This window comes from Trichosurus vulpecula, chromosome 1 (assembly GCF_011100635.1).
Source record: "Trichosurus vulpecula isolate mTriVul1 chromosome 1, mTriVul1.pri, whole genome shotgun sequence".
In the NCBI taxonomy this organism is placed as follows: Eukaryota; Metazoa; Chordata; class Mammalia; order Diprotodontia; family Phalangeridae; genus Trichosurus; species Trichosurus vulpecula.
In genome coordinates this window covers 141,330,546-141,355,810 of record NC_050573.1, presented here as the reverse complement: position 1 = coordinate 141,355,810, position 25,265 = coordinate 141,330,546, and the positions used below count along the sequence as shown (strand labels likewise).

The window sequence follows — 25,265 nt, the reverse complement described above, 5'->3', positions numbered from 1 at the left end:
CTTGCCCAGGGTCACACAGCTAATAAGTGTCTGAAGCCAGATTTGGACTCAGGTCTTCCTGACTCTAGGCCTGGCACTCTATCCACCGCACCACCTAGCTGCCCCCACAATTGCTAGCACCCTAAAATAATTAAATGCAACCTCTAAAGTGGCTTACGTTCAAGTAATAATCTTGGTATATTATGTGTAAGGGGCTTAAACTCATTTTCAGTGAAGTGCTACCGTATATAAAGTATTGGTTTATTACTGTATCATGAGTATGTAATTTCACTTTATAAATTTCAATTTGATATTAAAACATTTTATGTTTTATACTAAATTAGGTTTGTTTTTATAGGATCACAGATTTAAAGCGAGAAAGGACCTTAAAGGTCATCAAATCCAAACCCCTCATTTTAAAATTGAAGAAATTGAGGCCCAGAGAAGTTAAGTGACTCGCGTAGGGTCACTCAACTAGTAAGCGTCTGAGGCATTATTTGAGCCCCAGTCTTCCTTATTCCAAATCCAGCACTCTCTCTACTACACAAAGCATTGCATTTTATGACACAGTTTTCCCCCCATATTTTATCCATTGCTTCTTTTTTCTCCCAGGACTTCAATTGAGACAAATCCTTGAATATCACATTTTTATGATATGCATTTATGTTCTCATTCATAGAAATATAAAAATAACATTTCATTACATAAAACTACTGGAAAAATTTAATCTTTTAACTGAAACTGTTAAGACATTTTCCATTTTTGTACTATTCAATGTAAAAAAAAATTACCAATTGTATTACATGTGTTTGGAGTTGATTTAAATTTGCTAGGATCTTTAATTACATTTTAATATAAGCATTTTAAACATTTCCTCAAGATTTTCTTAATCCTTGTATGAGTTTCTCTCTCCTTTTGACATTAAAGAATTCATCTAACTTGCTATTTACAATTACTCTCTACTTTGTAATAAAACTAGTCAAATCAGAGAGTAAAGGTTTAAAATACATTAGTAAATGTCTTTCTGAATGGAAACTGCAGCTTTTTTGATATATAGGTATATTTTCTTTTTTCCCTCCTGTTTTAATGTTTTAAAACCACTAAGTGGCAAAATATTTGTCTACTTCTAAGATATTGATACCTTAACTATAGTTTCAAAATTATTGTCCCAGCTGAGGCATGGGGGAGTTGTGTATGTGTGTGAGTGTGTGTGTGTACATGTGCATGTGTCTAAAGATTGAGTTAGTATGTGTATATTCATAGGAGCAATTGTTTTCTCTTTTCTTTTATCATGCTAAAATTTGTATGCTGGCCCTGTGAATGAAGGATATGTTTTCCAGTTTAGAAAAGCTAACAGACAAGATGCTTTTTTATATTTGTAAATTCTATTCTTCAGGAGAAAAGTATACAAAAATAACTTTTATTTCAACCAGAAGATGTATGCTCACTTTGAATAGCTATAGTTTATATATTTAGCAGTAGTGCCAGTTCCTGTTGGCATTAACTTACATTTCATAATAGGGCTACAACTATATGTTTTTGCTTCCTCACATTCTCTTTTTTCTTTTTTTGTGTTTATTTACCGAAGGTTATTTAATTATTTATTTTCTGCTTTGACTGGCACAGTGTATTCCCAGGAGTACTGAGCCAAGCACGACTTTCTCCTTTCTTAAGCATGGCTCAGCTGGAAAGCAGTATTCTGAAGTGCCCTATAGAAGTATATTGTTTTGATATCTGGGGCAAAATGACAAATCCTAGGGTCAGTTTAAAAAAATTGCTTCCACATATAATTTTTAAACTTTGTAATCTGGACCTATGCCACTCAAATTTATTACTTATTTGCCAATTCTATTTGGATACTAACAAAGCCTCTAAATCTTCACAGTAAAATGTTGCAGGAAATTTTTAATCCTTATAAAATAAATGTGTTGGTATGTACAGCATTCTCCTGGATATATATATGTACCAGAAAAATAATTCTTTCTTGATGATATTTTCTTTGGCTCTCCCTTGCACTGAAATTTATGTTAATTTGAATGTTGTAGAAATTAGGCTATTAAATATATTTTTCACATATGTATTATTTATATGCTTATTTCATAAGATGAGGATGCATATTTTTGTAGAAACAGAACCTGACTAAAATTTAGAATTGGAAAAGTGTATCTTGAGTGAAAATGTCAGACTAATCTTTATCCTTTTAGAAAACATATTACTTGAGTTATAAACAATCCTGAATGTTAATTGTATGGGTTTTCTTTTACTCTTTAGGTTCTATGGATATAGAGGAGAGAAACCGCCAAATGAAAATTAATAAATACAAACAGGTAGCAGGATCAGACTCCAGACTGGAACAAGATTACCATTCTAAGGCAAGGCATTTTTCTTTTTAATAGTAAAAAAAATAATTAGTAGTGTGGAATTAAATTTTTTACATAGTTCAAGACATTATTCATAATATATATTGAGTTCAGTGAACTTGATGATATTTATGAGTTCTCTCATACATTACATATTGTTTTTCAGCATTTAGAAGCATTAATTGCTTTTTATCTTATTCAGAAAAATAATGCATCTTGGTACAGAGATGATAATGTATAGCAGTGAATTATTTCAATACATATTGAGTCATCAGATATGTTGGAAATCCTTAATTTTTGCACAGTTATATACTCAGAATTCTTCTACCTTCATCCATTTTGAGGAACTTCCATTATCTTCCTGTAGTTTTCCTATATGCAGAATTTATATATATATATATATATATATATATATATATATATATATATATATAATAGCTTCATATTGATTCTCACTTAATTTTGAGTTAAATAAGCAAGGGGAAAAAAGGCTTCCTCATGTAAGAATAGGTCATGCACTGAAAGAAATTGAGAGATTTACTGCAATGGTAGACTGAAGTACACGATGTTACATATTAATAAAGCTTGTGAAAGTTTGTTTTGCTTTTATTTTGAGAATACTTTTACATTTATTGTGTTACTTTATATTCATAATTTCATGGGGTGGACTAGACCTTTGATTTCATTGGTATAGGATACTTCCAATGAGGAAAAAAATCCCTCTATCTATTCAAACCAACGGCTAAATGCCTTGCCAGGGATCATCACAGCCAGTATGTTTCAGAGGATGACTTGAACTCATGCTCCCTGCCTCTGTGGCAATTAATCTATATATTACATTATGGGTTGGCGAATGACTTGTCAAATATGGCCAGCCATCTGTTTTTGTATGGCCTGTGAACTAAGAATGTTTTTTCAAACATTTAAATACAATGAAACTTTTTATTTACAAGTGTATCTCCCAGGCCATATGAAAACAAGCTGCATTACACCTTGCTGCTTCTCATCTATGTGATACTGTAGATTAATAAAGATATTCATGGAATAAAGATGTAGTAGCATTACTAGGTATGTCAGCCACAACAATAGGAGGGGTTTTGCTAATCCTTACCATTTAGAATTTCATGAAAAAACAGTTTCTCTAAATCATATTCAAGAGTACTAGACTTGGAATCAGCAAGATTTGAGTTTAAATGCTCAGTGACCCAAACTTAATGCCTTTTAGCCTTAGTGTTCTCACCTGTAAAATGGGAATAATGACAAGGCTAATAAAACTAGATATTTTAAGTGCTTTGGAAAGCCTAAAGGGCTACATAAATGCTAGCTGTTATTACTTTAAATATTAATAATTATCATCAATATTTTATCTGCTATGCTTTATGGTTACATCTGTTTGACACATATAGACTATAAATATGAGGCATTTAGGCACATAAAATTATGTAATTTTGTTCAATATTAAAATCTAACTTTTATGTTTTAATCATGGATTAGAGATAATCTCAGGTTATTTCAAGATTATAAGAGTTGAGCAGAAGTTTTGACAAGTCATATAAAGCCAAAAAGCCTATAAGTAGGGTAGCAACATGGTGCTGTGAAAACAACATTGGCTTTGAAGTCAGAGAACCTGGGTTCAAATCCTGCCTCTTAATGCTAACTGCCTGTGTTATCTTGGGCAAATCACTTAACCCCTTTGGATCTCAATTTCCTCATCTATAAAATTAGGAAATTGGAAGGGATATCTTCTAAAGTCTTTTCAGAGTCTTCAGTCCTAAGAAATATGGCCTAGCAACACTCCATGTTTGTCCTCTAAGACAAGACTTACAAAATTTAGAGAGGTTTATCATCAAAAAATTGAACAACTGGTAATATATTTTTTGAGTCTTATTGTCATTTTTTTTCCATCGGGAAGAATAAAATTGTGAGTCTTTTAAAGTATTTTAAAAATATAAATATATGTGTATATATTTACATATGTATATACACACATATACAACATATAGCTAGATATCTATAACATATATGCACAATGTATATAAACTCACCTATTATTCTGTCCCTATGTATTTGTATACATATGTTGGGATCCCAACTGTGACCCCTACTAGCCATGTAACTCTGGGTTATCTTAAGTGCTTTAAGCTCTCTGTACCATAAATGAATTGTGCTCTACATTGTTGAAGATAGTTACAAAAACATATATGCTTATGATATCACAGATCCTTCACATATTTATAGGCACACATGTAAGGGTCATAGACTTTAAAGCTATAAGGGACTTTAGAGAGTACTTGATCTAGCCCTTCTATTTTTTTTTTAAATGAGGAAATTGAGGTACAAAAAACTTAAGTTACCCAACAGCCTCTAGCGGCAGAGCTAGAATTCAAACTTGATTCCTTTAGCTCCAAAACAAGTGATCTTTCTGTTACAACATACCTCCCCATTCTGTTTCATTTTTAATTATTATTGCAGTTCTTTGTTCTAAAACCCTCAAACTGACATATTTTCTAAGTGGAGAATGGTCCTGGGAAGGCATGATCATGGCCTTGTCTTTGCATTAGTCTTTCCTCCTACGTGCAGACATGCTTCCTTGCAAGTATTGAACAGCACGAGCATTGACATACACTTCACCTGAAGTAAAGAATCTCCTGACAGAGTATAACGGAGAGAGTGAATAAATCTACCTTAGGATATGCGCCTACCTAAAAGCAGGATTCTTCAAGACTACAAAACTGAAGTAAAACCTTAACAGACTCTACATACCTAAAAAAATATCATGTATTTGTCTTGAAACCAACTGTTAAACTAGCTTTGCTATAACCCCTGATATCCTCTTCCTCTTTATCTTAACACATAATAGTCTGGAAACTGCAGAAAATCAGAGTTAGATCCTAAAGAATACACTATCCCCATTTATACCCTGGCTACAAGCAGCCATCAGCAAAAGCGCAAAGTCCGTCTGACTTGTGGAAGGGGTTTTTCAATAACTAGGCACCAGGAGGTCTTTGAGATATTGCCCTGTTCATGTGCACCACTTGCACTGTCTCTTCTGCTTCTGCATTCCTTTGTACTGCTTTCTCTCCCTTATATTGACAATTGATAGTCTCTGTTAATTATCCTCATTTTAATTGAAGCAAGTTATCAAGAGAAACTTTTAAGAAGAATTGTGTCAGATTATTTTGAGTAATTCAGATATTTTATGACTGAGGATGCAACATGTGCATTTTTCAAGATGTCAGTTTTCAAGGAATAAGAACATCCACAATGGGGCGGCTAGGTGGCGCAGTGAGTAGAGCACCGGCTCTGGAGTCAGGAGGACCTGAGTTCAAATGCAGTCTCAGACACTTGACACATGTACTAGATGTGTGACCTTGGGCAAGTCACTTAACTCCAATTGCCCTGCCAAAAAACAAAAAACAAAAACAAAAAAAAAAACAAATAAAACAAAACAGAACATCCACAAGTACAACCTATAAGGAAACATAGAGGTCCAGGATTGGCTATTCTGAGGATATTTGCAAAGCCTGAATCTACTACCACTAGCTCCAGTCTTTTTTCCTGCATCTTACAAATGGGACAGTGTGAACAAAGAGATGTTTACCAAATCTTATGATTGAAGCAGTGTTCCATTCTTGAACTTCAGCAAAGCTAGATGTAAGAGAAACGAAAAGTACTACTTTCCAGTTCAATTCAACAAACATTTTTCAGTACCCATTTAAAGTATTGAGTAAAGTTTTTGGAGATATAAGAATAAAATAAGATATATTCTCTGCCTTCAAGGAGTTTAAAATTTAATAAAGGATTTTATAATCTAAGAGGATAGTAAACTACTGCTATTACTCTGCATTAGGTGGCATAGTAGATGGAATAGTGGAATGAGGAAGACATGAATTCAAATACAGCTTCAGATACTTACTAGCTGTGTGACCCTGGCCAATTCACTTAACTGCTATTTGCCTTAGTTTCCCCATCTGTAAAATAGGAATAATAAGAATACCTACCTCAAACTGTTGTTGTGAGAATCAAACCAGATAATTCTAAAGAGCTTAGCATAGTGCCTGGCACATAGTAAGCACTATATTAACATTCATTATTGTTATTAAACTAGTTATGTAAGTTTATTCAAAGTTTAATTGGTGATATCTTTTGTTTAGCCCAAGATTTGGTACTGACTGAAAATACAGTGTTTTGTAAAGAAAAGATTTTGATAAATTTATAAAGGATAAATGCATCTGAACCTATTTAAGTTAATGCCAGTGGGAATATTTATGTTGGCCTACAAAGAATATTTTAGTACTTCTACCATAGATAAGGACTAGATGGACCAGACTATCTGATATAGTATGGCAATTTATGCTCTATTTATATTACAGCCTTAAATACAAATTTTCAGGATAAAGTACATCATTTTAGACAGCAACTAGCAATGTTCCATATAGAAGTACAACTTTCTAACACATCCTGGAAGGAGGAAAATAAAGAACTTAATTAAGAGAATTATTTATGGAATTCGGAGAATTCTTATGCATAAAAACTTGCTATGGCTTTGGGCTGAAAGAAGCAAAATAACAGTGGAGGTCATAAAACTTTCATAAAGTGTTATGTTGTATAACTTTGGTATAATGACTATCATAGCTATCAGAGTTGGTGGGGCTGTGTAAAAAGAAACCCAGAGCTTTAGAGAGGCTTCCGGTATCTGTTTTCTAGAGTTGCTTTGTTTGCTACCTACAGAAATCAAGAAGCGTCTTGGGTCCAGTGAGCCTAAAACCAGCTCCTCTGTTCTGGTTATGGTAACTTGCTCTTTCAGAATTAATAGAAAAGGCAATTAAAATGTCAAGTTTAAATCATTAGCTGTTAGGAGTTTTAATTTGTTCTTTAATTTGCTCTATTGTAATAAGAAAAGATCATATTTGCATATTACTTAGAGATAGATAGATAGAGGATTTACTAAGTACTTTCTATATACCAGACATTGTAATATTCTCTGGGGAAATAAATATTTATTTATAAGCCCTTAAAGAACTTATTTTCTAATGGAGGAAGACAACACATAATAGAGAACTGGAAAGGGGACAATACTCTAGGAAGCAGGGTAAAGAAATGGGGAAGTGGCATGAAGGCCTGATTTCCCTACCCATAATGGTGATTTGATTTGATTTGGATTTCTAATTACTAAGTCTGAATCTACTACCACTAGCTCCAGTCTTTTTTCCTGCATCTTACAAATGGAACAGTATGAACAAAGAAATGTTTACCAAATCTTATGATAGAAGCAGTGTTTCATTCTTGAAATTCAGAAAACCTAAATGTAAGAGAAACAAAAAGTTCTACTTTCCAGTTCAATTTAACAAACATTTTTAAATACCCAATCAAGGTATTGAGTAAAGTTTTAGAGATATAAGAATGAAATAAGATATAATCTGATTGGAATTTCATTTTGAAAGTTGTGTTTGAAACTTTTAAATCTTCTCTATTCTCCTTACCTTGATTTCCTTTCAAGCTTAAAAGGGATGCTCATATTAGCAGTGATGCATTGTGAAAGCTCAACACTTACTTCTTTTCACAAAATAATTTTCTCCAATATATCAGTGGATAGTGATTTAGATTATTTAAATGCTTTCTACTGTAAAAGTATAATCATTATAAAAAAAATCCACCATCAGTAGAAAAATATAAACTAGAGAACAGGACTTTTGTGAATAGAATAATTGTATTCAACACACAAGAATAATAGAATAACCAGCCAATATGTATCTGAAGAATTATCCTTAGAATGTTATATTAGTTCTCTAGAAAGTAGTAAGGTTCAGAATCTTAATAGTCAAAACTGTTATAAATTGTAATATAAGTTAAACTAAAAATTTTTTGGTAATATCTAAAGCTGTGAGGAATTCATAAAAAGCTTCTTGGTTGAAGATGGAAATGAAATATAATAAACTCATACCAGTTGTTTAGGAGCTTCTTATCTGTAATTTTCCCTTTGATAAAAGGTTATTCAGTTATTGACACTTTATGAAAGAGGACTATAAAAGAAGTTTTTGGGATGTTGGTGGAAATGGAATAAATGTTTATATAGTGCCTACTATGTGTCAGGCACTATGTAAATGCTTTAAGTGGGGAGCTCTTGAAATCTCAGAAAACTTATTGGATAATAAGTAATACTACCTTATCCCTAATATAGCTGATGCTTAGTGTTGTGTAGAATACTAAATTAAGCTAGAATTTGAAAGATATAATGTGGAGGTAGTTTTACTTGGATTATTTCTATCCGTGTATTGCATTTAAAATGAGGGGCGTGGGGGTAGGGAAAGGAGTAGTGTCTAAGAGTGTCTATTGTGTCAGAAGATGTAACCTTGAGTATAATTTCCTCCCAGTGAGCATCAACACTTCATAGCAGTGTAGAACTATTCAAAGTAGAACTTTTGTTTCTATAGGATTTTGCAGGGGGAGGGGAACTAGACCTCTTATTAAAAGGTGTAGGTTAGGAACACTTGAAGGAAACTTTCTCTACCCAAGGAGGTCAGCAACTACTATGCACTTTATAGCCTTAGAAATATAAAAATAAAATAACTTGTTCAGGGTCAGATAGCCAGTATGTGTCAAAGAGGGCAACTGGTTCCAAGTCTTCTTGACCTTGAGGCTAGCTCTCTAACCACACTCCATGCTTTCTCTCTCAAGACAAAGCTTTTGAAGACTTGATAAAAGCAGTAGAGAATTATAATAACTAATACTTCTACTTTAAGGTTTGCAAAACATTTAACACAGATCTTATTTGATCCTCACAACAACCCTGTGAAATAGGTGCTGTTAGTATCCCTGTATTAGAGATGAGGATACTGAGGCTGGGAGAGGGCAGTCATTTAGTGAGGTGACATAGCTAGTAAGTGTCTGAGATGGGATTAGAATTCAGGTTTGATTTCTAATTCAGCACTCTATCCATTAAGCCAAGATATGAGCAGTGATTAATCACCATTTCTTTTACTTCCAGTAAATCCTTCATAGGTTTAGTTTTTGCTGATTCTCTTCTTTAGTTTAACTTTCTCCTTTTATAATCTGGTTTTAATTTTTAAAGTTTAGTAACCTGCTTTCTCCATTTTTCCATAAAGCATTCTAAGAATGATTTAATGCATTTTATTTCATTATACTATATCATATATGTACATATTTTTATACACACATATGTATACATATTATATATGTGTATATGTATATACATATATATCTATATCTATATATCTATATATCTATATATCTATCTATCTATATATATATATATATATATATATATATAGTCAAGGCATTTTACTTTCTGTATTTTAATTAAACTGTTCATACCTCATGGTACAACTAGAACATAAGACTAGAAGAAAGGCTATAATTTTGAAGAACTGAAAAGCACCTCAGAAGCCCTCTAATCTGTTCCTCTCACTTTGCAGGTGAGGAAGCTTTAGAATAGGGAGGTTAAATACCCAAGGTCATGCAGGTAGTAAACATCAGAGTTAACTCTAATATACCACCCTACCTCTTTTGGTGTTGTGGACCAGAATATTAGTAGAACTGAGGAGATTGGAGTTAACCACTCTCCTCCCTTCCACTCCCATAGCACCAGTCTAGACTTTGCAAGCAAGGACATTGTAATACTGACCAGGGGCACTTGGGATAAATTTTGCCCTCAGGTGAATGGATCTAGGATCCAGTTATGGACACTTTATGGAAGAGGACTATAAAAGAAGTTTTTAGGATGTTGGTGGAAAGGGAATAAATGTTTACATAGTGCCTTCTATGTGTCAGGCACTACGCTAAATGCTTTAAGTGGGGAGCTCCTGCAATCTCAGAAAACTTGTTGGCTACTTTCTAACTTTGCAATTGCTTTTTATTTGTTTTTCCTCCTCTGGACTGCTTTTAAATCACCTTGAGAGCTGCTTCTACTTGAATGTAATAGTAACGATTGTTTGAAACTTAGCTCTCAGTGATAGATCGCCTCAGATGAGTAACAGCAACCTGAATATTTGGGTATATGTTATTCAGGAAAAAAAGTGGACAGGGTAGCATTTTGTATTGAAAGGAAAATCCAGGAAGTGGACACAATATTGCCATTAGAGTATACTAAAGAACACTTAAATATAAAGAAAAAATATCATAAACCTATATAGAGACATGATATGCTAATGATGTAGGATTTCAGTTATCTTGACATTACTGAAGCTCTCTGCCAAAAAAGCAGGGCAGCTAATGTTTTATTTGTCTAGAAAACTTCCTACTTAAAAAGGAAAAGAAACCAAGGAGAGAAATATCTACTCCAAATCTGATCTTCAAGTAGTAACTGATCATCATAGTAGAAAATATAGGAAACATGTACAAGTATGCAAGTGACCCATTCCATCTTGTAATTTACAAGTAAAGGAGTGGAAAAATATGGTATAATATGGCATGGCCCCTAAATTTTTGGACAGTTGATTTCAGAGGGCCTGTAGAATAGGTAAGATCCCATGGATCTGTAGAGGAAGTCAGCTAAGATAGATGGGTTGTTCTCAAGAAAGAAACTCCAAAGATACCAGGGCAGCTGCTGGGCATATGCTTCCAAGAAGTCAAAGGCTGAAAGATCCCATGTATACCTAAATATTCATAGCAGCATTTTTATGCAAATATTGGAAATAGATCAAATATTCATCCATTATGGAATGGCTAAAAACATTATGTCCATGATGCAAATGGGATTATTGTACTATAAGAAAAAAAATGACTATGAGGAATCAAAAACATTGTAAGATATGAGATAAACAGAATCAGAAAAAAATAGTATATATAAGTGTAAGAATATAAATGGAAAAAGAAATAAAGTGAAAATGAATGCTATGAATTGATAATGACCAAGCTTAACTCCAGAAAGAAGAGGAAAAACAATGTACCTTTCTACTTTTGTTGAAGAGGTAGGGGGCTATGGATGTGGAATGTTATATTTGCTTCTATGTTTCAAGAGAAGACTCACCATGGGCATGGGAAACATATTTAAAATGAACATATTGGAGAAGCAAAAGGCATCAATAAAACAAACACATAAAAAAACCCAAGAAGAAATAATTCGAATAAGGAGGAAAGGGGAGAGCTCTATAAAGAGGCTAGTGTGGATGCACAGAAAAATTATTAATTAATATTTAAAAGAATATGTAAAATGGTGGAAGCAAGAACATGTAATAAAAAGTGTACCCTAGTACTGTATATTAAGGCATCTGGTGGTGTAGTGGACATAATACTATACCTGGAGTCAAGAGAACCTGAGCTCAAATCAAGCCTCACATGCTTACTAATGCTGTAACCATGAGGGAGTTTCTTAACTTCTGTCTCAATTCCTTTAGCTGATAGGGATAACAATAGCATCTAACTCCTGGGGTTGTTTTGGGGACAAAATGAGATAATATTTGAAAAGGCCTTTGCAAACCTTAAGTCACCATATAAATATTAGCCAATATAATTATCATTATTAATATTATTAAGAGTACTAAAGCTCAGAATGAGTAAGAGCTGACAAGGAAACTTAAGGACAGCAAAGGAAAAAAACACTCTTTTGAGATGCTATATATTAAAACAAGTTTGTATGGACTAGATTACTTTCCCTCCTCCAATTTGGGTGTGCTTTTATCCCTAGTGGCTACTTTAATGTCAACCCTGTGGGTGTGTTTTTTTCTTTCAAATGAGTTCTGCAAAAAATTAAATGGAGGATGCTAGCTTGGCCAGTCATAGCTCTGCCAGTGTTCTTGATTCATTTGTCTGGAGAAACCATAGTAAAAGAATTTTTTCTGCCCTGCGAAGTTGTAAAAATTTATCAATAACTGTCTTCTCTACATGTGAGCTACCAGCCAGAGTGCACACTGGGAAAATATCTAAGTCTCCTCATCTCCCCTTGCTCCCAATCATAACCTCTTAGTGTTGCATTCAAATAATAATAAAACAAGTTTAGCAATTCAGGTTGTTACCAAATTTGTCACAGTTGCCATCTTGAAAAAGTAAATGTTTATATACAAAAGAGTAAAGGGACTTTTATGAAACAAAGCCTCCCAGACTCCAGGGAGAAGATAACAGATTCCGGCCCTCCCTGAAAACAGAGAAAGGGGAGAAGAGAAATGAGAGATGAATGAATGAATGGAGCATTTATTGAGCACTTATTCTGTATTATAAAGCCCTGTGCTAAGCACTAATGATACAAATAGAAATGATAATACCTGCACTTTTTTATTTAATATATTTAGTTTTCAGCATTGATTTTCACAGGAGTTTGAATTACAAATTTTCTCCCCATTTCTACCCTCCCCCTGACTCCAAGATGGCATATATTCTGGTTGCCCTGTTCCCCAGTCAGCCCTCCCTTCTGTCACCCCACTCCCCTCCCAACCCCGTTTTCCTCCTTTCTTGTAGGGCAAGATAAATTTCTACGCCCCATTGCCTGTATATCTTATTTTCTAGTTGCATGCAAAAACTTTTTTTTTGTTTTTGAACATCTGTTTTTAAAACTTTGAGTTCCAAATTCTCTCCCCTCTTCCCTTCCCACCCACCCTCCCTAAGAAGTCAAGCAATTCAACATGGGCCACATGCGTATCATTATGTATAACCCTTCCACAATACTCATGTTGTGAAAGACTAACTATATTTTGCTTCTTCCTAACCTATCCCCCTTTATTGAATTTTCTCCCTTGACCCTGTCCCTTTTCAAAAGTGTTTGTTTTTGATTACCTCCACCCCCATCTGCCCTCCCTTCTATCATCCCCCCTTTTTTAATCTTCTTCCTCCTTCTTTCCTGTGGGGTAAGATACCCAATTGAGTATGTATGGTATTCCCTCTTCAGGTCAAATCTGATGAGGGCAAGATTCACTCATTCCCCCTCACCTGCCTTCTCTTCTCTTCCTACAGAACTGCTTTTTCTTGCCACTTTTATGCAAGATAATTTACCCCATTCTATCTCTCCCTATCTCCCTCTCTCAATATATTCCTCTCTCATCCCTTATTCATCTTCAACTCACCCTGTGCTTGCTCTCTCTCTCTATATATACATATATATATACACATACATATATACATACATACACACTCACATATACATATATATATACATAAACATGTATATATATGTGTGTATATATATATATATATATATATATATATAGCACACACATATATGCATATTCCCTTCAGCTACCCTAATGCTGAGGTCTCATGAATCATACACATCATCTTTCCATGTAGGAATGTAAACAAAACAGTTCAACTTTAGTAAATCCCTTGCAATTTCTTTTTCTTGTTCTTTTTCTTGATTACCTTTTCATACTTCTCTTGATTCTAGTGTTTGAAAGTCAAATTTTCTATTTAGTTCTGGTCTTTTCACTGAGAAAGCTTGAAAGTCCTCTATTTTATTGAAACTCCATATTTTGCCTTGGAGCATGATACTCAGTTTTGCTGGGTAGGTGATTCTTGGTTTTAATACTAGCTCCATTGACCTCCGGAATATCGTATTCCAAGCCCTTCGATCTCTTAATGTAGAAGCTAAGAGATCTTTGGTTATTCTGATTGTGTTTCCACAATACTCAAATTGTTTCTTTCTGGCTGCCTGCAGTATTTTCTCCTTGACCTGGAAACTCCTGAATTTGGCGACAATATTCCTAGGAGATTTCTTTTTGGGATCTCTTTGAGGAGGCGATCAATGGATTCTTTCAATTTCTATTTTTCCCTGTGGCTCTAGAATATCAGGGCGGTTCTCCTTGATAATTTCTTGAAAGATGGATATCTAGGTTCTTTTTTTGATTCTGGCTTTCAGGTAGTCCCAATAATTTTTAAATTATCTCTCCTGGATCTATTTTCCAGGTCAGTGGTTTTTCCAATGAGATATTTCACATTGTCTTCCATTTTTTCATTCCTTCGGTTCTGTTTTATAATATCTTGATTTCTCATCAAGTCACTAGCTTCCACTCGCTCCAATCTAATTTTTAAGGTAGTATTTTCTTCAGTGGTCTTTTGGACCTCCTTTTCCATTTGGCTAATTCTGCCTTTCAAAGCATTCTTCTCCTCATTGGCTTTTTGGAGCTCTTTTGCCATTTGAGTTAGTCTATTTTTTAAGGTGTTGTTTTCTTCAGTGTATTTTTCAGTATTTTCTTGGGTCTCCTTTAGCAAGTCATTGACTTGTTTTTCATGGTTTTCTCGCATCCTTCTCATTTCTCTTCCCAATTTTTCCTCTACTTCTCTAACTTGCTTTTCCAAATGCTTTTTGAGCTCTTCCATGGCCTGAGACCAGTTCATGTTTTTCTTGGAGGCTTTTGTTGTAGGCTCTTTGACTTTGTTGACTTCTTCTGGCTGTATGTTTTGGTCTTCTTTGTCACCAAAGAAGGATTCCAAAGTCTGAGACTGAATCTGGGTGCATTTTTGCTGCCTGACCATGTTCCCAGCCAACTTACTTGACCCTTGAGTTTTTCAGCGGGGTATGACTGCTTGTAGACTAAAGAGTTCTATGTTCCAAGCTTGGGGGGATGTGCCCACTCTGCCACACCAGCACTCCTCCTTCCCCAAGAATCCCCAACCTGGACTGGACTTAGATCTTCAGCAGGCTCTTCACTCCTGCTCTGATCCTCCACTTAATTCCTCCCACCAGGTGGGCCTGGGGCCAGAAGCAACTGCAGCTGTAGTTGTGTAGCTGCCCCACGTCCACTGCCCCTGGGGCGGTGGCTGAACCACAAACTCTATCCTTGTCCCCAGCAGCTTTTACCACTAACTTACTCTGTTGTCTTTGGTGTTTATGGGTTGAGAAGTCTGGTAACTGCTGCAGCTCGCTGATTCAGGGCGCTAGGGCATGCTCCACCCGGCTCCTGGTCTGGTTGGTCCACACTGCCCATGCTGGGTTCTGCTCCTCTCAGCTCTGCTCCCCTCTGCTCCCAGCTCCATGTGGGATAGACCTTACCCAAAGACTATCCAGGCTGTCCTACTCTAGAGCCCTGCTTCCCTCCACTATTTTGTGGGTTCTGCAGTTCTAGAATTGGTTCAGAGCCATTTTTTATAGGTTTTTGGAGGGACCTGGCGGGGAGCTCATGCTAGTCCCTGCTTTCCAGCTGCCATCTTGGCTCCACCCCCAGCGACAATACCTGCTCTTAAGGAGTTCCCATTCTAATGAAGAAAACAACACAAGCAAAATTTCCACTGCCAAATGGAGAAGTCCTGAGGTTCTTAAAGTGCAGCAGTAAAACAGATGGTAATACATCTTCTTGAATGTCATTCCCACTGATAAAATACCAATTTCTGATGTTGAACTATTTTGCAATGCCAAGGACTTTGAGGACTTCTTTTTTTCCTTCCTTCCTTCCTTCCTTCCTTCCTTCCTTCCTTCCTTCCTTCCTTCCTTCTTTCCTTCTTCCTTCTTCCCTTTCTGTGTCTGTCTCTCTCTGTCTCTCTCTCTTGCTGTCTTTCTCTCTCTGTCTCTGTCTCTCTGTCTCTCTGTCTCTCTCTCTCTCTGTCTCTCTCTCTCTCTCTCTCTCTCTCTTTCTCTCTCTGTCTCTCCAGCACCTCTGGCTATAGCACCTGATGGAATATTTGTTTTGTAAGGCAATCCATAGGGATTGCTTTACAGGATGTTGACTGAGGGCACTGGACTGGAAGCATTGCTGGTCCCAAGCTTCTTGAGTTTAGGTGCCTGGGTTGTGTCCTGCAGAGTCTGAGAGCAAGTGGTAATCAAAGTGGAGGTGTTACTTTGCCTTTCCTGGCATACACTACCTCCTGTTCTTCCCTCTGGCATCACTACCTTAGGTCTTCTGTCTAGAGAGATTTCAGCAACTTAGGCGTGTACGTTATTTGTTTATATTGCCTTTGATCTGGAGTCTGGTGCTTCAGACATCATAGCCTTGACCTTTTCTTGTTTCTTGCATGACTTCTTGGCCTCTGCTATTTCCTCTGTGCTGCTTCTTCTTGGCTTTTGTAGCTTCTGCAGTGTCTGATTCTCCTCTAGCAAGTTCAGTGGTAGGAAAGGGGAGGTGTTATGAATCACCTCAGTCCCCTCCTCTAGTCTCAAGATTGGGGCAAACCTGCCCTGGGAGAAGGTTAAGCAGGATATTAAATATCCATTTCTAATATCCTTATCTTCTTGGTCAGTTAGTCACTTAATTAGCATTTTTAAAGTGCCTACTATGTGCCAGACATGGTGCTTAGTGCTGGGGCACAAAGAAAGGCAAAAAACAGTCCTGCTCTGCAGGAGCTCACAGTCAGAGGAGGGAGACAACATGTAAACAACTATGTACAAACAGAATATATACAGGGTAAATTGGAGATAATCTCAGAGGGAATGCACTAAGATTAAGAAGAACTGGGAAAAGCTTCTTGTAGAAGGTGGGACTTTAGCTAAGATTTGGAGGAAAGTCCTCCAAGGGAAGCTTCAGGAATGTAGCATAACCAGTGAATACTCACAGACAGGAAATAGCTTCTTGTTTGAGAGACAAAAAAGAGGCCAGTGTTGTTGGATTGCAGAGTAAGTGGAAAGGTAAGATGGGGTCAGATTATCGAGGTCTTTAAAAGTCAAACGGATTTTGTATTTCATCCTAGAGGCTATAAGGAGACACCAGAGTTTATTGAATAAGGAGACAACATGGTCAGAACTGTGCTTTAGAAAGGTCAGTTTGATAGCTGAGAGGAGAATGGATTAGAATGGGAAGAGATTGAAGACAGAGAGTCCCACCAGCAATCTATTGCAATAGTATAGTTGTGAGGTCTTGAGAGATTGCACCATAGTGGTGCCAGTGTCAGGGAAGAGAAAAGGGACTCAGATATGACATGATACAGTGATAGAAAAGACAGCTAGGTGGTACAGTGGATAGAGCACCTGGCCTGGAGTCAGGAAGATCTAAGTACAAATCCGGTGTCAGATACTTACTAGCTGTGGGACTCTGGGCAAGTCACTTAACCCCTATTTGCCTCAGTTTCCTCATCTGTAAAATGGGCACCCACTGGAGAAGGAAATGGCAAACCACCTCAGTATATTTGCCAAGAAAACACCATGGACAACAGTCTATGAGGTCCTGTAGAGTCGGACATGACTAAATGACCCTACAACAACAACAATAGAAATAAGACTTAGCAACTGTTTTGGTATGGTGATTAGAGAGAGTGAGGTGATAGCTGGGAGAGGCTACACAAAGATAAACTAAGGGGAGAAGGAGATGCTGTGGGACTCAAATGATTATAGATTCATATCTAGAAGAAATCTTAGAAATCATCAATTCTAATCCCCCTCATTTTACATATAATGAAATTGAAGTCCAAAGAGGTTGTCACTGAATCTGTCAGTAAGCATTTATCAAATACCTACCTCATGGTAGGCACTGCATTAAGCATCAGGAATACAAAGAAAGGCAAAAGACAGTCCCTACCCTCAAGGATCTCATAATTTAATGGGAGAGACAACATGCTAAAATTATATACAAACTATATATGGGACAAATAGGAAATAAGCAGCAGAGGAAAGGAACTAGAATTAAGAGTTTGTGACTTACCCAGAATTATATAGCCAGTAAAAGCCTGAGGCAGGATATGAATATAGGTTGTCCTAACTTCAAATCTAGCTCTCTGTCCGCTATACCAGTGTCAAACTTGCAGCCCATGGGTTCTGGGTATTATAATTTCCTAAGTCAACATATGGCTTCCAGGGACCTATTTCTATTTCAATTTTACACCTTTGTATACCATGCTTCTTGTAAGGTGCTCTTGATGAATTCCAGTTATCAGTACCAGATGAACTACATCCCATGAAACTGAAAGAAATGGCAGGTGAGAGGAGACAATGTTAGAAGGGAATGATAGAGGAGTATAGATGAGCAGAGCTGAGTAAGAAATGAAGAGATGGCTAACTTGGGCTACCTCCTTAAATGAACATTCTGGGAATGGAGTTCTCCAGTTTCTAACCAGGGATGGGAAGGAGAGGCCCCTAGGGCAGAGGATACTAATGATGTGTGAGTACTAGGGCTGAAGTGATCTTGCAGAATGAAAACGTTTCTGAGGCTTGATGGAAAAGTCCATGAGTTTAGCTGGGTAGGAAATTATTTACTGATTATGAATGCTACCTTTCAAAGGCTCCTTTGAGGGGAGAGAAATTACCCAAAGGAAATAATGCTTATTTCTCAGAATTGGGGGTAGAGAGAGTTAGAAATGAGTCTCTACAGGAATATTTAAAATTGCATTACAGGCATGGCTGAGATTTCATTTTTACTAGTCCACTTGCTCCTGATCATTACTTTTATTCCCTATGAAGGCAAATCCATTCCAATTTCAATTTTATGTATAATTATAACATATATATATACATATATATGCAATCTATTCCTACACTTATACGTATACACATATACACATGTATGTATATATATACACATAAATCTTTTATCTATTTAGTTCATGTGTATTCCTTTCCATAAGTCAAATTACAATTGAGCCATGCCTTCTTATCCTGTGGGATTATTGTTTCTGAGTTTATAGATCCTCTTGAAGGATCTATGCAATATCTCAGGGAATTTCTTATAGATCTTTAAAAAAATTGTGGGTATTAGTGTTGTACTTCGCTATCTCTTTCTTACTTATACTAAATTAGCCTGCCCCCCTTCTTTTTGATCACATATTTTCTTAATGATATCCCCTTGGAGTATTCCCTGCCTGTAAGACAGCATTAGAAATAATATATATTGCCTGCTTGTGCCTATTGGACATCTCTCCATTGATCTTTGACTAGCCAACAATTTTGATGCTTTGGATTTGTAACAATAAAAAGTATTTTTTAATAATAGAGAGACAGGCAGATAGACAGAGATAGAGATTTAACTATACTTTTGTGTCATAATGAATAGAGAAGCAGCCTTGAAGACAGGAGATTACAGTTCAGGTCTTGCCTCTGATACATACTGAATGTGTGACCCTGAAAAAGTCACTTAACCTCTCCATTCCCATCAGACAACTCTCTGAAACTGTAAGTTGCGGAGATGGTACCAGCCTCAATAAGTAGAGAGAGTTTCCTCACCCAGGGAGTTCCCAATACCAATAAAATTACAGGTCTACTCCCTATCCTTATTATCCTATATCAAGGCTCTGTTTAACGAGGCTAATGATTATAAATCAACATGTCTGATTCCAGAAAATTATGTTAGTAACATCAGAAAACTTGGCAGGAAGATGTTTTAGGGAGTTATCCCAATAAGGAATTAAGGAAGGAGTTCATTGTTAGGAGGAGCCAGTCACAAGGTATAAATGGGAAGACATGCCCCGCCCCCATCTCTCCCTTTTTGAGTAGTTCTCCAGATTGGACATAACCTACCCCAATGACAAGAAGACACACTAGAAAGAGGAAGTAAAGCCAGTGGTAACAGGAAGGAATCCTAACCATCCATATACCTTTCTGCTTGCTATAGAAGTCAGTGCTGGAGACATTCAAGAGACCTCTCAGCATCTGCACTTGCATTGTAGTCATGATAATAGTAAGATCTGGGAATGAGAGCGAGTTGATAACAAGATAAAGAAGCTATGTAGGTAGATGGTTATTTTGGATGTTCTTAATATGATAATCTCTAATTCTTTGTTGGTCTATTGAGTCAAAAGCTTTTTTGAAAGGGATAAAAAAGGAACACAGCATGATCTTTTACACTCAGACCATTTGATTAATTGTATGACTCTAAAAATGTGGTTATCTGTAGAAGATAGTTCATGAAGACCTTCCTGTTCCTTTCTCACAATATTCATCAAGTACACCCTCTATATGTATATAGGTCATTCTCAAAAAGAAAAAAAAAGTTTGTAAATTTTAAAAAGTAAATCTGACTTGGTGGATGGGGATTTTCTCTTGGTAACATTTTTTGGGGTATTAATCTAGTCTGTTTTTGTTTTCTCCATTCTTTTGGTATCTTTGCCTCTCTAATATATTTTGTAAAACAATCTCTTCATGTTTTTTAGATATCGGTGTCTTGCATACACATTCCCTTAGTAAATTCATGGCTTTGTACAAATGCTCTTCCTCATTTCATTTACTTATGTGCCATTTCTACTTCCCAACAGAGCATATTGGTGACTAAAGATTTAAGATCAAAGATGGTGGTTCTAATAAAAGTAGAATGTTATACAAATGCCAAAAAATCTGAACTCTTTCCTATCTTTTTGTTGCCATCCTGCTAGCTTCATTTCATGAAAGCTTTTAGAATAATGTGGCTATTCAGCCACCATTTCTGTAGACAATTTTGCATCCAATGCATTTTCACTTTTATGAGAAAACATACCTCATGATTTTCCAGCATCCTCCTCTGTAGTGTTCTGCAAATGAGTTTGTTTTCTAATCTGGTATTTTGCTGGATAAGGCATTTTTTTTCTGAGATCATTAGGCAGTTCACTCATTGTGGTGACTGAGAAACTTTTGTAGAAAATGGTGATAAGCCCAGTTAATGCCTTTTTTAAAATTTTTCTCATTTTTGGTGTCAATAGCTTGTAGTTTGTACCATGGTATGCATTTTTATCTTTTTATAATTATTCATTCTATTTTGATATTGATTTTTTAACCTTTGCACTAACTAGTTAATGATCTAATTGTATACAAACAATAGATTATGATGTGTTTCACCCAGTCACTAGTCAAAGAATCATATAATTTCAAAGTTGGAAAGTACTGCAGCAGCCATCCAATCCAAACCATACCTCAAAAAGAATTCCCTCCACAACAAAGCTAAAAGATGGTCACTTAGCCTGTGGTTGAAAATCTCCACCCAGGAGGAACTAATTACCTCTATCCAATTCCATTGGGTAACTCTAATTGTTAGGTAGCTTTTCCTTACATCAAGTCTAAATTTCCATTGCATCCACTTCCTTTCTATTAAGATATAGTCAGTTTAATTTGTGTGATGTTGTTCAGAGCTTGCTATGTTTAGCCCATTTCAATTATCTTCTTTATATTTATATAGTTGTTTATAGTTATGTTATATATTTATATCTATACATAAACATGAGACTTCAGAGTAGTCTTGTATGCTTTTAGCATCTTTTCTTTCTTCACTTGAACCATCTTTTCCAACATGCTTTTCATCATCCTTTCCTTTGCCCACCTTCACAATGAGGAAATTAAGTATCAAAGCATATACCAACTTGATTTTGGGAAGTACTTCATAGTGTTTCCATACCCCTTCATTCTCTGTCAAAGATATTGGTATATTAGCTGAAGTTATTTTCATGGTATTTTATTTTGCTTATGTGTAGCATGACCCTTCAATAGGAGATGTAAAAATGTCCTCTATGAAATAATGTTTCTTGTTGCCTTTTGGTGTGTGATAAAACCAATTACCTCTCCAAACAAATATTTCCATTTTGATGCAACTTCCTTTTGTCTTCCAGTTTTCACTTATAAAATATATTACAATATTGATGTATTTATTTCTTCTAATATTATGCCTATGTGTTGGTCATTGCATAAAGACTTCATATTCAGGGCACCAGTAATTGTTGATAGCAGAATATGTCAAAAATATGAAATTCTTTCTACCCTCACTGCCCCTTTCCATTCACTATTCCACCACTAATACTAAAGAAGTAAAAGTTCAGTGCACATGACCAAGGGCCCTTTTAATTTCTTCTTTGTCTTACAGTTTGCCACAGCCAAAGTAAAAAAGCCTACTAGTGGTGAGCCTGTTAGTACTTAGTGTTTTCTGGGACAGCAAACAATCAATGTGACCATACATTATAATCTCAGACAGAGGTGGCAAACACATCACCCATGGGTCACAGCCCATGGGCCCAAAACATTCCCATGTGCTGCCAGATCAGATTAAAAATAGTTTCTACCTGATTTTAATATGTTAATATATTAATAAAAAACAAAATGCATTAATTTTTGGTTTTCTAAGTCAATACACAACCTTCTGGGATCTTTATCTGTGGATGAGTGGCCCTGATTTCTATCTGAGTTTGATACTACTGCTATAAGAGATGCTTGCCTCCTCCCCATACTAATCCAATAAACCTTATGATTGTTCTCCCTGCCTCAAGATTTTTCCTCATTCCAATCCTCTTTCTACTTAATTGTCAAAGTGATTTTCCTAAAAGCACAAATCTTATCATGTCCCACAAACCTCTCAGTCACCTGTAGGATACAATAGAAAATCTTTTGGCCCTTAAAGACCTTCACCAGAAAAAAATGTGGTGAGAAACTGAAATAGGGTAGTGACCATGTAAGTGAAGACAAGGTGACAGCTGTGAGATAGCCGATCATGGCATTTGTTTAGATGTGAAAGTGAGGGTGAAGGAAAGGTGGAAACAATCAAGTTGCAAGCCTGTGTACCTGAAAGATAATGGTACCCTTTACAGAAATAGAAAAGCTAAGAAGAGGGGTGGGTTTAAGAAAAAAGGTGAGCTCTATTTTAGGTATGTTAAGTTTGATATACCTCCATGGAGATGATCTCATGGGTATTTTGGTAATGCAAGAATGGAGCTCAGAAGAAAGATGAGGGATGGCTATTTAGAGTCAGGGATCATTGGTATAAAGATTGATAGTTGAAACCATTGGACCTGACGAAATCATCATAAGAGAGATAGAGAGAAAAGAAAAGAGAGCCTTATACAGAGCATTGGAATAGAGCTATACATAGGAGTCAGAACACACATAATGATCTAGTAAAGGATGGTGGGGAGGGCTGGAATGATTAGAGATGATACTTAAAAATAGGTTTGGCAGGTGCCCCAGCAGCAGAAAAGAGATAGGGAGAGATAGAAGGATAAGAGGTTGTTGTCAGAAGAATTTCAGTTCATGGAGCCAAACCCTTGTTGGAGATTATGATATCTGACTCTCTGAAACACAGGACTATCCCTGAGTGTGACTGAGTTGGAGTGAAAGGCAAATTAAAGTCATGAAAATTAAGAGGTTGGTGAAGTGGGAAGCATATACATGTGTATGTGTATGTGGCTCAGTTTAGGACCTGAGATGGCAGTAGAGAGGAACACCGTGGTCTAGTTACTATAAAAATATTGAGGAATTGTTTTTCAGTGGCCAAGGGATGGAGCACCTAGTGCTTTCTACCCTGTCTGCAGGCATGTAGTTTGGACTGGTTTCTATTCTAGGAGATCCTAACCTTAATAAAAGGGATTATACTCCCTCTCCTCGTATTCTTTGGCTCATTAATTCCCCTATCTCTGTACACCCTGGAGATATTTTATTTATGGCACACATCTAGCATCTCTCCCCCAAAAGGAGGGAATAAAAAGGTACTAAGTATATGAATCTTGCGTAATGCTTTATTCCTTCATATAAAAGAATACTAAACACATGATGCCCACAAGTGTACATGAAGAGAACTCTGCTTAGAACTACTATTAAAGCCTGCTGAGAAAATGATCCTGAAACTTCATCAGAGCATAAAGCAATTTATGGGATTGATGGTTAGGCATTCAACATTTCACCTTGGCTCTGAACTATCACTGCACTTCAAATCTGAGCTTCATCTGAATTTTGTAGTCAGAGGCTTTCAAGTCAACTGTTTCTGGTTCTGCTGTAAACAACCATTCCTGTATATACCTTCAACCAACCACTCTAGTGGACTTTTTAAAAAATTGGACACTACTGATACTACACTCACAAACTTTTTCAAATTTACAAGCCCACCTCCCAACCTGGATATGTCTATCTTAAGATTGTTGCTTGGTCACCTACTCAGGAAAAGAAACACAAAAGATACAGCCTAAACTCTGATATGGGCTTGCCTAGAGAAGACATGTGCTTTGGAAGCCATTGTTCAAAGCTACATGGAGTCAGGATGGAGGAATAGGCTCAACTCAAAATAATCCTGAAAAAAATCAATGCCAGAAAGGAAGAGAGAGATGATGGAGGAAGCCTCTCCCTTTTGCACATCCAATGAGTCATAAGTTCTCCCAGTTCCACAACCAATAAGGGGACCTCTTGTGATCTCAAAGTATAACCTTTCAGCAGTGAGTCACACACGGCTGGAATCAGTCCCCTCAGTGTATGCACAAGATCGCTCAAAATCAGGAATGGAACGTCTGAGCTTTCTCAAATGAAGACCCCTGCTACAAGTACATTGGAGATGTTCAAAACATCTCTATATAAGGTCTAATGGGGATGACTATTACTAACCCTGGGTGTCAGGTAAGGTTTTCTGTCAAAGGTAGCATTTGAGGTGGGCTTTGAAATGTAGGAGGGATGTCTATTTCATTTTTGTCTCTTCATCCCCAGTCCCTAGTTATGTTGCCTGGCATATAGCATATACTGTTAAAATGATTGTTTGCCAAATTGTTTCCAAATTATTTAAATTCAGCAAGAGGAGTATAAAGAATGGCAAGCAAAGACACAGAGTTGGTAAAGCACAGGAGTGGCATGTTTAGAGGGGCAGGGAGTGGTTCATTTTTGCTGTTGCTCTAACTTGTCTAGACTGCAAAATAAAAGAGTATGAAATAATCCAAGAAAGGTAGCCTTTTCAGCCAATTTCCCCATCTTTCTTAATGAAGATAAATAATTCCTACTTTCCTACGTCACTGATTACTGTGAGGATCAAATGTGATTATATATATATAAAGACATTACAAGTATAAGATGAAATATATATATATATATACACACATATAACTACATATATACATATATATATATAAACTATAAATACCATCTTGTTAAATTCTCCCAACTGTCACCATTTTAGCTTCAAGAAAGTTTCAAGAAAAGTGAAACAATATAGTGATTTGTTTATAATGCTTAGTGATTTTTGCTCATTGCCCAAGAATCTCATAAAAGGGACCCATAGCTAAAATCTAGTCAAGAGTAGCTGATATAGAAAAGATAATAGCAATAGTGGCAGCAGCAAGTGTAGTCCTTGTTTCACTGGAGCTGCTCTTTTTCACTTAGGTCTAAGGGAAGAAGTATGAGTCACATACTAATAT

General features: G+C 36.2%; 1 protein-coding gene across 5 annotated transcripts in view; it reads left to right on the top strand.

Moving 5' to 3' along the window:
• Positions 1-25,265, top strand: part of RIMS2 (regulating synaptic membrane exocytosis 2) — a 544,900-nt gene that overhangs the window by 333,641 nt on the left and 185,994 nt on the right. For all 5 annotated transcript variants that reach the window (XM_036741740.1, XM_036741738.1, XM_036741737.1 and 2 more), the window contains one exon: positions 2,251-2,351. In XM_036741740.1, coding sequence (XP_036597635.1) covers positions 2,251-2,351 — 101 coding nt within the window. The remainder of the gene's footprint in view (positions 1-2,250; positions 2,352-25,265) is intronic.